At 35.6% G+C, this 16,089-nt stretch overlaps 2 protein-coding genes across 3 annotated transcripts; one reads left to right on the plus strand and one right to left on the minus strand.

The window, feature by feature from the left end:
* Window positions 1-5,487: 5,487 nt before the first annotated feature.
* LOC103145651 (claudin-15-like) lies at window positions 5,488-11,663 on the plus strand. Of its 2 annotated transcripts, none has more exons than XM_007563172.2 (5): window positions 5,488-5,829; window positions 9,023-9,187; window positions 10,482-10,563; window positions 10,668-10,778; window positions 10,850-11,663. In XM_007563172.2, the coding sequence occupies exons 1-5, from the start codon at window positions 5,613-5,615 to the stop codon at window positions 10,947-10,949; spliced, it is 675 nt and encodes a 224-aa protein (XP_007563234.1). In that variant the 5' UTR covers window positions 5,488-5,612; the 3' UTR covers window positions 10,950-11,663. The 2 variants fall into 2 exon arrangements, with proteins under 2 accessions (XP_007563234.1, XP_007563235.1); XM_007563173.2 differs by lacking the exon at window positions 5,488-5,829 and adding an exon at window positions 6,616-7,904.
* A 2,175-nt stretch (window positions 11,664-13,838) lies between these two features.
* On the minus strand, window positions 13,839-15,881 carry LOC103145652 (diamine acetyltransferase 2-like). The gene is made up of 6 exons (XM_007563174.2): window positions 15,705-15,881; window positions 15,479-15,530; window positions 14,670-14,753; window positions 14,421-14,522; window positions 14,272-14,312; window positions 13,839-14,098 (listed from the first exon to the last, which is right to left on the minus strand). The coding sequence occupies exons 1-6, from the start codon at window positions 15,765-15,767 to the stop codon at window positions 13,919-13,921; spliced, it is 522 nt and encodes a 173-aa protein (XP_007563236.1). The 5' UTR covers window positions 15,768-15,881; the 3' UTR covers window positions 13,839-13,918.
* Between the last annotated feature and the right edge of the window lie 208 nt (window positions 15,882-16,089).

Consider the following 16,089-nt stretch of genomic DNA (forward strand, 5'->3'; position numbering starts at 1 on the left):
TTTGATTAAGGAACAGAGGTACCAATTAACCAGAGACGGGAGAAACTTAGAGAAACTCCCTACAGGAGAGAGCTGGGTGGAAGGCACCACTGTGTCCGTGACTGATAAGATATAAAAGGAGAATTTCATGTGTTAAGCTTCACTACTTCTTCTTCTTCTTCTTCTTCTTCTTCTTCTTCTTCTTCTTCTTCTCTCTTGCTTTTCTTTTCTCAGATGCTGATATTTATTTTCTAAATAAAATATCTAAAGACAAATGCGCATTTCTCTGATAGATTCAGTGTATCGCTCTCTCCCAAAACAAAAAATATTTTTCCTAAACCCCTTTTAGTGCATCTTAAGCACAACTGTATTTATTTTTTAGTCTATAAAATATAACAGTTAAAGTATTATCAAACAAGCGTAAACGTGGCTACACTCAAATGAATATAATGTAAATTTATAAGATTATCTGCCACTGTTGTGTGAATAAAAATGTCTATGTGCAGATGTTGTAGAAAATAATACTTAAAAGCATTTAATAAAAATGTGACAAGCAAAAATATATCCTGTCTTCCTCTGCTTAAATGGTTTGAAATTAAAATAAATTTTTCCTTTTTCAATAGCAACATTGTTTAGTGAATACAAAAAAGGGGATTTGAATTAAATAAGGCCAAAAACTGTTTGTGTTCTTAGGATGCACTGTTTTTATTTCATTTATTTATTTTTTTTAATAATTATTATATTTCTTTTTTCTGGTTGTTTTTCATTGGAAATCCACACTGAACATAAACACTCAAGTCTGAACAATTCCCTATGATGATCTCTTAATCAAATTCTTTACATTATGTTGCATTTATTTTACATATATTGTATTAATCGTTTTTATTCCTTTTTTACTTTTATTTTCACTAACTCTGTTTGAAGTTTTTGCGTACATTTTAAGATTTTCCATTTGCCTAAGGTGTTGTTACTTTGAAATGTTATGTAACAAGCTTTTCTTACTTATGTTCACAGCTATGTATTTGTTTTTTCTAGCGCAAAGTTTTTTAAGGTGATTCTCAAGCAATCAAAAATTACTCGGAAAATAAAACTTTCGCTTATTTACTGGGAACTGATAATGAAGGTTTCATTCATTCAGCAAATGTTATATTTATGGAACTGATAACAGTTTTCAGTGAAGAAGTTTTTTCTTCTCTTTCCAAATGAAATTCCTTTGAACCAGGTTTGATTAAGGGACAGAGGTACCAATTAACCAGAGACGGGAGAAACTTAGAGAAACTCCCTACAGGAGAGAGCTGGGTGGAAGGCACCACTGTGTTCGTGACTGATAAGATATAAAAGGAGAACTTCATGTGTTAAGCTTCACTTCTTCTTCTTCTTCTTCTTCCTTCTTTTCTCAGACGTCATCTGTCTTAAAGACGTTTTGTGCTGCTCAAATCGTCACAGAATCATGATCAGAGAAGGAAATACCACGAGCGATGGAGACTGAAGACTCCAAGGAAATTCTACCAATGGTTAACATACTTGACTGAAGGAGACTAAATACATAACAATCATAGCAGGACATGCGCAACGAAGAAAAAGTAGAGGGGGAAAGAAGGGTTATCATGCCAATCAGGACACAGGAAAAAAAAAAATCTGAAAACGAGTCAAAGCCAGCCTGCAGACAGTTCAGCACAAACCTGTAAGAAAATGGTAGGCAGGGAATATACTGAATGCTATAACCAACAGGATGGTATAATGTGCAAAATGTGTCCTGTAAGTCCCACAGTCACAGTGGTGAAGACTGACAGACAGAACAACCAGACAAAAGTGGACAAGAAAGCATTAGGGGAAAAAGTGAGGAGAAAAATAAATAAAATTAAAAGTTAGCTGCATAAAGTCTAAAGAAAAAGAAAAGTTTTTCAGGAGTTCCCATTTCACCTGAAAACTCATTATGATTTTCCAGGAACAACCTGTGACATTTCTAGATCAGTGGTTTCCTTCTAACCCCACAAAGCCTTGAAGTAACCTTCACTCTTTAATGTCTTGCACTCATTAAAATGCAGACAAGCAAACACCATTACAGCATGAAGGTGTGGTTCACAAGCTCTTAGCCAGACACGTGCGAGACGTGGACTGGCACCATAAAGCGAGCATAATGCAGAATCAGCACATACGGGTGAGTATCAATGATAATGGTTGTTTTAAATCACATCAGACAAGTGATAATAAGTAAAACAAATATGTAAACATAATATTACTTTCACTGATTTATAGTTTCTGAGTCGTTTTGATGTGCAGAAGTATCTAAATTATTATCTTTTATGTAAGGAGAAACTTAAGAATACAGTTTTAGCAAAACTAGAACAAAATCCAACTCAGAAAAAGCAGAAAACTTGATCCACTGGCATTTTTCTTTTCTTTCAGGGATATTTGGCCAAGGGCTATTATTTCATAATCACTCAGGAAATAATTAGAGACTAAAGTACCGCAGTAAAAAACATTATACTTCCATTCATAATTTATTACATCATTCCAAACAGTAACTCAAACTAAATGCTTTACCTGGACAGCTGAAAAGGTTCAACGCTCTTTGAATCGGTCTTAAATTTTACACAAGATGTTAAGATTTGCACAGAAAGTGCAAACATTGTATCAAACTGGGATATAAAAAATACATATATGTGTATATATCACCACAAATTACCAGAACATTTCTCAGATGTATATTATAAACCCAGATCAGACCAGCTGTTCACAACAAAAGGCTGAATATGTAAACTATTTAATAAAGACCCGTACTGAAGCACTGGCCTCACCGAAACTCAGTCTGCAAATACAGATCCATTAGTTTGACACAAAGGTGACAGTGATTGATCAGTTTTAGCTGAGCACATAAATGACTCATAAATCTAAGTACAGCTGGGAGAAAATTTAACAAACGCTTTCCTTCTTCAAGACCCAAACGTCTAAAACTCTGGAAAGTCCCAAAATCCTAAAATTTAAAACACAAGGAAAGAAAAACCTTCTCATTCAGACTATTAATGAAGATGTTGTTGGTGTGGAAATGCAGCAATTAAGAAGTGAGCACTGCTCACTTCAGGTGATGATGCACATAATTCAGTTGTGCAGTAAATGGTTCCTGTAGATGATGGAGAACATGTGAATTCATAGTAGACCCAATAATAAATGGTTCTGAAGCATCTTTGTGTTCTTCATGTCTCATGTTTTCCTTAAGGTGGATGAAATCAAAATATAAATAGTTCCAGATGCCTGTCAGTTTCAGCCCCAAACTTTCAGGTGTGTGGTGGAAAAAGATCAGAAGGGAATTTATTTTTCACCCTCCCACTGAGTCCAAGCAGAAAGATAAGAAATGTTTGGCTTTGTAAGAGCCAAACCCGAGTCCACAGCTAAATCTGTCAGAAAATCAGAAGACAGGAAATGATTGAGTTGGAAAAATCTTCCAAGCCAAAGTGAGCAAATATTACCAAGTCAAAATGTGGGCTGTGATAATAAAATACTACAAAAAAAAACAAACAAAAAAAAAACAACAAAAAAAAACAGGTGACTCTGAATCTAAATGTGTTTCAATGGAGTAATAGCAGTTTAAAAGTGTTCACACACATTCAACTACTTTCTTTTTATGCGTTACATTTTTCCACCACATTTGCATGCTTGCTGTTTGTGAGATGAAATGTACACACTGAGAGGATTTATTGTTTGTTGTCATTTTATCTTGCCCTTTAATTTCACAATATGAATAGGTAATGCAAAAATCTTTAATTACCATAACAATAATAAAAAACAATCTGCTTCAGTGTAAAGAACGCTGCTGGTTTCAGTAGGAGGATTGTTTCAGTCCACCTTTTGTTTAGTTCGGTAATATGTCCTGTCAAATGCAGGTGGTTGGTTGTTTGAAAGGAAGGCACCTTTAAGCTTCTTACTATGACGTTTCATATGAGTCAGTAACAAATAAAAAAAAGAAAATCTGGGAATAAACTGAACGCTTTTATCAGCTTAGATTGTCAGAAGAGACTGAGTCATCACACAGCTGATAAGGTAATTACAAATAAAGATGGTGTCACATGCAGTACATGGATCCGACTCATCGGCCATTTGTAATCAAAGCTTGACACAACTGTGCATTTATCTGACACACCCCGTCTTTCCTTCAGCAAATACAATTTCCTACATATTATAGAAACCTAACAGCTCACACACATGTAGACGCCTCGTTACCTGACACAGTTTATACAGTAACTATGTGCAATAACTGATTTCACTGACATCAACAAAAAAAAAAAAAAAATCCCTAGATGAGATTAAGAGCTTCCACTTAAACTCAACATTGTTCATGCCTTGAGGTTGGCGCAAACCCCGCAAGGTTGCCAGGATTTAAAATTGAGGAGGTCAGTGCGGACATGAGTGCATAAACAATTCAGATAACAGAAGTGAGGGATAAAATAATAAAACATTAACAGGCTAATGATTAGGAGCCAAACTTAATACCTGTTTCACACTGTAAGCACTGTACGACAAAGCACTTTGAACCGCTTTTTTTTTTTAAGACAAGAACTCCCCTGCGATAAGATACAGACTATAAATAAAGAGTTTAAAGTTTATTCTAAACAAAGATTTGTCTAAGTGGATTCAGTGGGCAAACATCTCCGCTTCCTTTAAGCAGTCACATTGGTAGAAATCTGAAGAGTTTTGTTGAATTTGTCTATGTTTGATAGTCATAAAAGATGAATTATGAGAGGGTTTCAGAAGAGGCCGGTCACGGTCAAGTTTTAACCAAAAGAACGCAAAGTAGTAAATAAAAAAAAAAAATAAGAAAAAAGAAAGCCTAAAGATTTAGTCAATGCATCTATTGTCTTGCAGCAAAACCTATCAATGGTTAACCGGTGTAAAAAAAAAACTAAAAAAAAAACTCTTTCTGCCTTCAATATATCACTTACACACTTCAGTCAGCTCTCTCTGTTTGCTCTGTCCTCAGTTTAGTGTTTCCCCTTATGCAAGTATTTGCTTTTGGATGTTGAAATAACCTTCTTTAAAATTGAAGCTACCAAATTAGTCATCGAAAGGGCAAAGGGCAGAAGAAGATGATTTGATTAAACAAATGAGAATCTTCAGATTAAACTTGCGCAACAATATAAGTCATAGTTAAAGCAAAAAAACAAAACAAAAAAAACTAAACTAAATAGTATTTAATAACCAAGGTTTACTCTGTGTGTAGCTCATTTTCCACAATAAACTCGGTGCTCCTTATCAAAAATTTTATTATTAATAGTTAACAAGTGTAAGAGAGTGTATTTTAAAAAATGCAGCTCTTTTAAACTTTTGGTACTTCAATTTAAATCCCTGTTCAAATGGAGTTTATCACAGAAAATAAAAATCCTTCTGACATGTCAAGCTGTTAGGTGGGTGTTTGAGGGTGAAAAGCCATGAATTTTGGGCGGGAATAGCCCGACTACGGCAACAAATCAATGTTCAAATTTCCAGGTTTGGTTGCACGTGGAAGAAGAAGAAAAAAAATCCTGAGTCAGTTCTCACACTCCCAAAATGAATATCAGGCACAGATGTAGCGAATAGAGCTCCTGGCAGACGCAGGACCTATAACCTGTAATTATTAATAGAAAACTACCTCCAAGATGCAGGATGTTATGGAGGTTGCAGCACTTTTCCTAGGTTTTGGTGGTTTGATACTAGTTTATGTTTCAATAGAGGATCAATATTGGAAAGAATCGACCCAAGATGGGAGCGTGATTTTAACTTCTACCGTCTATGAAAACCTGTGGATGTCTTGTGCAAGCGATTCTACGGGGGTCTATGACTGTCGGGAATTTCCTTCCCTCTTTGCTCTCCCAGGTAACTGACTGAAAGGTTCATCTGCTACCAAAATTTTACACGACAGGAAACTAAAATCCTTGTAGAACGCCAGGCATGCATGTGTATTTTCAAATTGAAAAATATGCAGTGTGAAATTTTTGTGAAAAGAAACCAAATCTGAGCTTTCATCATTTTTGCACACTATTCTGTTTGTTAGCAATTTTCTGATGATTCAGCAAAGTTAAACAGCTGACTGCGCACTTTCCAGACATACAGATATTGAGAAAATTCAAGATTCTGCTATGATTTTTTACATTAATCAGTCATACTTCTTTATTAACCCAAACTGATGTAAGGTAAGCTTACCCTTGTTTTTTACTAAAACTATACAGTCAGATTTAACTGAATGCATGTGCAATATGATGTACAGAAACACAAAATCTTAAGTATTTTTTTTTTGTCTGGTTTTCATTGCAAAGATTGTAGTTAATCTGAAACAGGACAAAAATAATGTAAAAGTAATTTTTGAGAAGCTTCTTTTAAGTCAGTAATTGATTAATATTGGTTTGAAAATGTATTTGCTCCACTGGCAGATTATTTAATTTATAAGACATTTTTACCATAAGTGAAATAATCTGCTGGTGAAACTAGAACTTTTTTGAATCAGTATTGAGAATTATTTGCTTAAAAGAAGCTCCATTATCTTACTGAAAAGTTACTTGCAAGTAAGTCTTACTGTATTTCAAGTATACTAAGATATTTCCAGTAGAAACTAGACAAGAAAAACTTGTTAATTTTTTGTGTTTCTGCTGTGTAAGCGCTCAGTTCCACTAGTTGCCTCCTTAAACTTTGTGCGGTTTGTTTAAAACCAATACAGAGCTCAGATTCATAAGAAGAATATTTTTGGACGCATCGACTTTGGTGAATTAATTCATTAGGTGAACACAGAATTTAAACTGCCTAATTTGGGCTAAAAGTCCAGTTATTTAGGTGAAAGTATCATTTCAGTATCACTATGCAAAAAACTATCGTGAATGTAATTCATGATATGTTATTGATGCACAATTCAGATCACTTTAAATATTAGTTTAAGCTGTCTGTGGGTGCTGTTCTTGATCATATTGAGATCCAAATAGTTTGAAGTAGTTACTAATTTACAGCTATACCTTGTAAACTTAGAGTTGTTCATGAGGCAACATAGCATTGAAGTCAAACAGTTTTTGATATTAAATTTGAAACTTTTGGAACAGAGAGAAATGTTAAATTTTATGGTCTTTGGCAGATTGTCTGGTCTAGCTGAACAACATCAGAGAACTTGTCTTAATGGGAATTGAGTCTGTCTTTCCAGCTTTTATTATGCCTTTTGAGGATGTTAGATAAGTAAACGTCTTTGTGTCCCAACTTGGCCATCTTGGGGTCAATATTTATTGACCAACCTCTAGGGGCTGAACGTTTTCCCATCGTCCCTTTCCACTCAGGGAGTATCAAGGAGTCGGAGTTTGATAAATCCCATCAAGAACTCACTTGATTTTGTTGACATAGCGTCCAGAGCGAATGACCAGGGGGTGATACATGGCGTTAGGTCTATAGACGTTTGTGAGTGAGATTGAAAGGCTCTGGCGCTTTGTTGTCCTGCAAGTTGTGTAAACATTTACCCTTTCTAAAGGTTCAATAGAAACCTGAATAATAGGAAAATTATAAGTGGGGTATTTGGAATTAATCATTAATTTGTAGGGTTTTGTTGCACTTTAGAGCAAGGTGTACAGGGAACTGGTCTTCTGGACGTGTGGCCAATAGATCCTTGGGCAACAAGACAGCTTGGACGGTTAAAATTGGTAATTCTACTTCCTCTGACCGGATCGTTTCGGCAAGCCAGAAAAAAAAGAAAGAGGACAAAATGAATCCAATTGTGGAAGCTTTAGCGTGCTTTTTGGGCTTTTTGGGATGGATTATGGTTGGTGTGGCCCTTCCAAATCGATACTGGAGAGAGTCTACCGTGGACGGTAACGTTATTACCACCTCGACCATCTATGAAAATCTGTGGATGTCCTGCGCAACGGACGCCACAGGGGTTCACAACTGCCGAGATTTTCCATCCTTGCTGGCGCTAAATGGTATGTGGTCAGGACAAAACTGTGTTTGAATTTCACTCTTAACTTGACCGAGAAATCAAGAGCTAGGAAATGGTAATAAGACAATGGAGACCTAATCTAACCACCATGCGACGGAAGACAAATGTAAAAGCAGCATTGTCTAAGGAGGAAATAGTTTAATTTCTAGAACGTATTTATGTATGTGACTGTGGTCAATATTTGACTTAATCTACATAACAGTGTGGAGCATTTTATAGCCAGAAGCTTTACAGCTTTACCGCAGCGGCTGCAAACAGTGCAATAACTTCAGCAGCAAAAAAGAAAAAAAAAAAAAACACTCAATGAAGTCATAAAGTTTTAAAATGCTTTCGAAGACTATCATTTAGTCATAAAGCAGTCTGGCATATTGGCTTCACCTCTTGCGGTATTACTTCACAAAATCATATGCTAAGATTTCAGAAGTCGCCAAAGGAACATGAAGTTGTTTACTGTAGTGTCTTTCACTTGGTTCTACATGGTATTGTGGCATCAGATATATTAGCAGATATGAAAAAAATAAAGATAATATAGCTTCAAAATTTGCTCTGATAAACATTTGTAGGCATTGTTAGGTCTCCTGGTTGGCTGTTTTTAAGACAAACACATTACAAAGCACTTTAACAGCACAGCGATACTATATTAAGAATTTTTTGTTACGTTTATTATTATTATTATTATTATTATTATTATTATTATTAAAAACTGTTGTGTTGTTACACAGCTCTGCCTGTGATCAGGAAACAATGTTCACAACAACATTTGCAGAGCTTGTGCAACAGTGAATGATGTGGCTGAAGCCACATCATTCCTTTGTCATCATTACTGTCACCAATGGAAAATAACGTCCAAAACAAGAGGAGTTCTCATAGCATTTCCATCGAAATGTGGTAGAAAAACCAAAACATGAAAAAAATATTTTTGCTTAATTGCTCACACGAAAATAACACACTTTCATGAGCTGAATAAGGCAACTTTTTAAACACACTTCTACAAAAAACACTTGTAAAATGGTGCGCCAAACATTTTTGACACGCCATTTTACATGGAGAAAGTAGGTTTCTAAGCAAACCACTAATGCTTCACTTAATGTTTTCACACAGGGTACATTCAGGCCTCCCGAGCGTTGATGATCGCCTCCATCTTGTTTGGGGCATTTGGCCTTGTGGCGACCCTCGTGGGGATGCAGTGCACCAAAGTATGCGGGGAAAACTATATTCTGAAAGGCCGGATCGCGGCGATCGGAGGGGTGTTCTTTTTACTTCAAGGTACAGCTTTAACGGCGCAATAAAAGTGGAGTTACTGAACTCAAATTACTCAAATACAATTAAAATAAATAAAAAGGTGTGGCCAGCAGAGTAAACCAAAGAACTGTGATAAGAGAAGTCAGCCTAAGCTCATTTCTACACTGAATACCTTGTTAGGTAAATATGTCAAATGCGCCAACCTTTGTGCACAGAAGACAAGCTATCAGTAAATGGATGATCTGTTGAAAAGGTTATCCTGCAGGTAACAGAACCGTCTGTTCACAGGCGACTATATATTAACAAAAGTCTGAGAATTGTGGAAATAAAAATCACAACATGAACAATTCAAGGTCAAAGTCCGAGACATAAGAGGACACATTCAAAAAATGTATCCAACCAGTTTGTTATTTTTGGTTGTACTGGTTGTACCAAATAGTGGGGGCTCATGATTTACGACTGATTTGGCGGGCAGCAAGTGTTGCTACTAGTAACCGTACACTGCGACTTGCTAATGATGCTGAAGCTAGCCTCTGATTTCTTTTAATTTATTAAATGTATAATAATTTATCATTTATATTTGATGATTTAAAAAAAAAGGGTGTTGGATAGTTTAATGAGAAATCTGGACTGCCTTTGGCCACCTCAGTTTCAAAATCTAAAATAAACAGATTGGGCAAATTTGAAGACTTTCTCATAACGGCTTTGGCAGAAAATGATTTAAAAAACATTTCTATTATCTACTATGTCATTTAATACTAACGTCGTCATAAAGACAAAAATAATGTGTTCAGGAGGAAGATTACTTCTCTATTTGATTTAATTAGATGTCATAATCTCTCATATGATATTAGAGCTAAATGATCCAAACTGGGATCAGAACCAATGGAAAAGAGGTGTAATATAAAATTCATTCAAACATATAAATAATAATATTGTGTATTAAAATTACACACACACACAAATGCTACCAAAGGAATTAAGCAAATATGCAATGATGATTAAGTAAATTGCTAAAAACAAATGGTTTGTTTATGAATGAAGAGGTCGGTACAAATTATCAAAGGTACAACTGGACTGGGAACGGAGACGACTGCACACAACTACACTAATAACAAAACTCAGTCAAGCACACAGCCGTTATAAAATACTATTTTTATCACAAACATGTACGATTCCTTATTGCCCTCTATGCTAAGCCGTCTATCAGGACTACATTTTTAATACCCCTAAAGCCATGTATTTGCCATAAGTGACGTGCTGTATTTTTCTCCGTATTTCACATACTTAAGGTGAACAAGTCTTTGTCTTTCCGTAGGGCTTTGCACCATGATCGCTGTGTCTTGGTATGCAGCCAACATCACCCAGCAGTTCTTCGACCAGCTTTACGCTGGGACAAAGTAAGTTCATCTGAGCATTACACAACAGAACAATAGCTATATACAGTTTACCGTGGCATAAGCGCTAGATAAGAAAATACGAGATAAACATTATCATGTTTCAGGTATGAGATTGGACAGGGCCTCTACATCGGCTGGTCATCTGCTGTACTCGCCCTCTGTGGAGGCTCCTGCCTGCTGTGCGCTTGCAAGCTAAATTCTCCCAGTGAAAAGACGTGAGTATCTCTGGTTACGTCAGTCAGCTCAAGATTTTATATTTTGTCCTGAAATACGTCTTCTCTTTTAGGTCCTACCCGTACCAGCCAGGCTCCAGGAGACACATGCTGTCTACTGTGGCAACGTCTCAGGCGGCACCGAGCAACTACGGCAGGAACGCTTATGTCTGAGAGGCACCGTCAGCAGATCCTTTCATCATGATGAAGGTTTAAATTTACTTAGTGTACTAAGAAATGACAGCGTGAATAATCTGACGGCATTTGATTTTGTGGATTTGCTGTGAATTTGATCAGATGTTATAACTCCATCGATGCAAGGTAAGATTTGTGATGTATAAACTGTTACTGCCGGTTACCTTTCCTTTTCTGTACTCAAAGGGGTTTGCAATGACTCCCAATCGGTTTGCATAAAGATTCAGAAGTCCATAAATGTTTTTATACAACCACAGAGGATGAGATTATTTGAACTAAGAATATGTGATCATTTTATTTATAATGTAACATGTTTGTACTGAAGATTTGAATGTGCTTTATTGTATAAAACACATTTATTGTACCTGTTTCGTCAAACCTGCCGCATATTTAGTTGTACAAGCAAAACAAACTTGATTCTTTCATTAAGTCTGGTAGTTGTGATCATTTCAGCAATATATTTACTAATGATAGAGTCCAGGTGACAACTATAGTTGTAACCTAATAACAGGAAATACCCTGAACTCCAGATTCATGATATGAAAATGTTTTCAACTTTTTTTACATTTTACATGTTACAACAAAATCACATTTTTTTCCAGTGAACCACCACAAATTAGGGCATAGTTGTTAACTGGAGAGAAAAGGATACATGGCTTTCAAAATTATTTACAAATAAAAATCTGACAAGTGTGGAGTGTCATTGTCCATCTATTGCAAACAACTGCCTTAAGAAGTCACAGATTAGTAAAACAATGCCACTTGGATGAAAAAAAACCTATGGAAAACCTACAGCAAAGATCTTAGACTCAGTTAACATGATGATATATTAAATATAAGAAGCTCAGAAGGAGCTTTTAGATACATTTAAACTGGTATGTATAATATAAAACCAATACTCCATATCCTGTTAAAACCACTAGTGGCTGCATCATGTTCTGGGTTGCTGAAAACAAATCCAAAAATATTGAAAACCTTTGTTTAACCTTTAGAAACAAGATAAAACATTCTTGCCCAGAAAACATTAAAAACCTCCCCGAAGCTAATTTCTTACTGTAATGGTAGAACATTTCCAGAAATACATGGAAAGCTACTTTTCCTTGTGCTCAGAATTTTACCTGCTACTTTCTGAGGTGTTTTTCTTTCCTCTTTTTTTGTCACACATACTTTGTTTTCCCATGCCTGGGCAGAAAATCTGAAAATTATTAACACTCTTAAAGTATGTCAGTTTGTCATCAAGGCTTATATGGAAACCAGACGATACTTCATAGTTCAGCTAAACTGTGAACTGTGCTTAGAGCGCCTGTAGAAATACATTACAGAATGTCTCTTCTTGGGCTAAAACTTATTAAACTTGGTTGTTAGTATTGCTCAAAAAAAAAAGTTCATTTTTGTTCAGATGCAACCAGGAAGAACTTTTAGCAAAACTGCTTACATCTTCTTATGCTTGTCTTGATTTTTGTTACTGTTCATGCTTTAATTCACCTGAGAAAAATCTTTGCTGTCCAAGGTTCCCACATGTCTACAAACATTGCTTGTACACACACATAAATCTACAGATTTCTGTCCAGTCATTAAAGAGCTCCATGGGACAGTCTAGTAACAAATGAAAATACTTTATTATTTAAAGAAAAGTGACTCAAATACTTTTTGCTGAGAGTGGTGTGAATGCGAAGCCAGTCAAGTCCAACTGTTACCCAATAAGCTCTCATTCAGAAGATTGACTATTGATTTTGTTAATTAGGAAAGAAAAAAAAGAAAAAAACATATGCTCCAATTTCGTGACGATGACGCCTTGGAAAGAATAGCAGATTTTTCTGTTGTTGCTCACTACCCTGTACTCCACACAAATGGCGTCGCATCACTCGTATCTGTGGAATAAAGATACTCAAAAGTTTTCACAGGTCATCTTTGGTGACACCTGGTGGCCAAACGTCGGTAGAGCAGCTTGAATCTAAAAGATAACATGACTTTTAGTATGTTTGAGTGAAATAACAATGTTTTGTTTTTAATTCAGTTCACTTCACAATCAAAAATCAGCACATATCAACTCCAAACATAAATTAAATAAAGAGGATGACGAATGCTATAATTTTGAAGGAGCAAAAAGTTTAATAATTAAACAGAATATAGCTATATAACATTGTGACTTACATTGATGTTCACTGTTTGTGAAGGTGGAAGGAGGTATTTCTGAATTAGGTACAGTCTTTCAAGACTGCATTATAAATTACTTATGTATGTACATACATGTACATTACACATAATACAGTCATATTTCATAAACTTGAATGTGTCCAATGAGGCTCATTTGTCAGAATAAGAGTGCCGTTTGAAAACAGCAACTTTTAAGCACTAATAGTTTTATAATGAATTTTTTTATTGGTCTGTTAAACTGAAATCTTAAATGCTACATAGCTTTAACTGGGACTCACCATAATTAGCAGAAATAAAGACTTGAAAACATCAATCTGTGTGTAATTATATAATGTGCCTCACTTTGTAGATTGAGTTCCTGAAATGCACTTTCCAATTGTATTTAAATTTACTGAATATGAGCGAATATAAATTATGTTCTGATTTATATTTTTGCTGATTCCATGTTTGCCATTATGTTTCTTACCGGATTGATCTCTTTCACACACACTAATGATTCATTAAACAGCTGAACTAGAGGCTAAACAACTGATGCAGTCATTTTCAAAAAGAAGCTCTGGACACCATTGATCACATGACTCTGGTAATCCAAATTAAGGTCCAGACACCGTGCTTCTGAGAAACTGTGTAATGTCTCTTGACAGGAGTGCAGGAGCTAATTACAATTTCTGTTAAACGGGCTACTTGCATTCAAACACGTGAAGACATACATTAAAGGTGGTATATCTTAATTTATTCATAGATTAAAAAAATATTACAGCAGAGGACAGTTTACTGCTGTTTTCATACGTTTAATCTTTAGGAGCTTCATTAGCTAAATTGTCCAGGTTCTGTCCATCAAAGCGAATGAAGTGCCAGCCTTCACTGACTGTCAGATCCTGAGCTCCTTTGGCAGCGTAGAAGTCTCTTGATGGCTTGTTCCAGTCGAGCACCGACAGCTGCAGCCGCACACACTCCTTCTTTCTCCCCACCTGGGTAAACACAACACTCCTCTGATTAACCATGCACTGGATCGCAGTACAACATTATTAATATGCTCACATACTGGCAGTCAGGTTAAAAATACATGTTCTCCTGAGCTGCAGCAGCACGTCCACAGTCATCTGTGTGCATCTGAGTTGAGACTAAATGAAGTAAAACATACCTCAGCAACTTTGCACAATAAACCTTTGCCAATGCCATTTCCTGTAGCAAAAGAATTTCAGAAACATAGGGACATTACAAAGATGGTAACTAAAACAATACATTTAAGACAATGCAAAAATGTTATTTTTAGGAGAACACATTTTGTACCTCTGAACTCGGGCATCACAAACAGGTCTTCCAGATATACTGATCGTCCTCTCCATGTACTATAGGTGTAAAAGTACAGAGCATATCCCACGACGGTAAATCCTAACAAAAGAACACAAAACACACAAACAACAAATCAACATAAACATAAAAAATGACCTTAAGAATAATTACAAAGGCGTACTCTGCATGCATTGTATTTGTCTCTAAGACAGGAAAACAGATGTTGGGACCTCAGTGTTTATTTACCTTCTTTAGATTTGTGCTCCTCAGGAACTTCTGCAACAAGACATTCAAAAAAGGGATTCTGGCAGAAACCGTCACGCTCCAGTTCTGAATTCACACAAGGACAGATTAGCAAAAATACACTTTTTATTCCTAATCTTTCCACAGACCAAACCAACTGCTTGCCTTATATAAAGATATGAATAAATAATGTGCTTTTTTTTTTTTTACTAGATTACATTTTAGAATTGCATTTGAATATTCTGGATGGTAATTTGAGTTTTTAGTGTTCTCAACATTTACAGAAGTGGTGCTTGCATAATGTTACAGCTAAACATTCACCAACACTGCAGTGCTGCTGTTGCTCTCTGTATAATTACCTGTTTGGTTGCAGTTTCTCTAATGTACCACCTCACAGAGTGTGTATTTTCCACCTGCCTGACTTTTGCCTTTGCAGATATTAGGCCAAAATGTGAAAAACCTAAACTTGTGGTAACTTTACAAGAAACCATTACATTTTAAAGAATTTGTATATCATTGCACAAATATCCATGCTTTCCACATGGATAATGATATGTTTAATGAGATTACAATTCAATTACTGTTTTCCTCAAAAATAATGCAAATAAAACCTTAAGTCCTTTGTCTCAATTAAACAAATGTGGATTGGCGACATCTGCTGGTAAATATTTTAAACTACATCATCCGTTTTTATTAGGCAAGTCTGAACTTTGACAGGAGCGTGTATGTGAAACTAGCAAATACACACCGAGTCTTATTTGGACTCCGCAAGCAGATATTTTAATTTTTATAACTTATTTTCAGTCTGTTACCTTTGTGAGAGATTTCCACCTGGTCGGGCATTTTTTCATACACCGCTAGCTCCTGAGAATTTCAGAAATATAATCATATCGTACAACATTTTCCAACCACAATAAATGAATGAAAACAGAATAACAACCCTGCAACTACAGCTACACAGAATATAAGGAAATAACGTCCAGGTTTGCAAGTGTTTCAAAAGCAGAGAGGAGTTTCGGCTAGCTGCCTGCAGCTCACCATTATCATCCTCGATATGTCTTTGCAGTCTTCTTTTGTTGAAGGTCGTACTCTGAAATTCATTATTACAACAGCAGATAGATAGATAGATAGGTATCTATTTGAATAAGTCACAACTGCTAACGATTCACTCTAGTTAAAAAAGGAAATAGTCACGATCCGTAGAACTGTCCTTTCAAAATAAAATGGCTGCTAAACCTATGGTTGAATCCGTTCACCACAAACTATGTAAAAAGGAAAATTTACATTTTATGTTATGTTTCTGGCAAAAATCTGATTAAAACTTTCCTGTAATAAATCTGTTAGGATTACCAAAATTACTTAAATTCACTAAATGGCAAAAATAGAAGTGATTTATTTTAAGCAAATTCAGAAATATTTAGAA

This window comes from Poecilia formosa, unplaced genomic scaffold (genome assembly GCF_000485575.1).
Source record: "Poecilia formosa unplaced genomic scaffold, Poecilia_formosa-5.1.2 Scaffold145, whole genome shotgun sequence".
NCBI lineage: Eukaryota > Metazoa > Chordata > Actinopteri > Cyprinodontiformes > Poeciliidae > Poecilia > Poecilia formosa.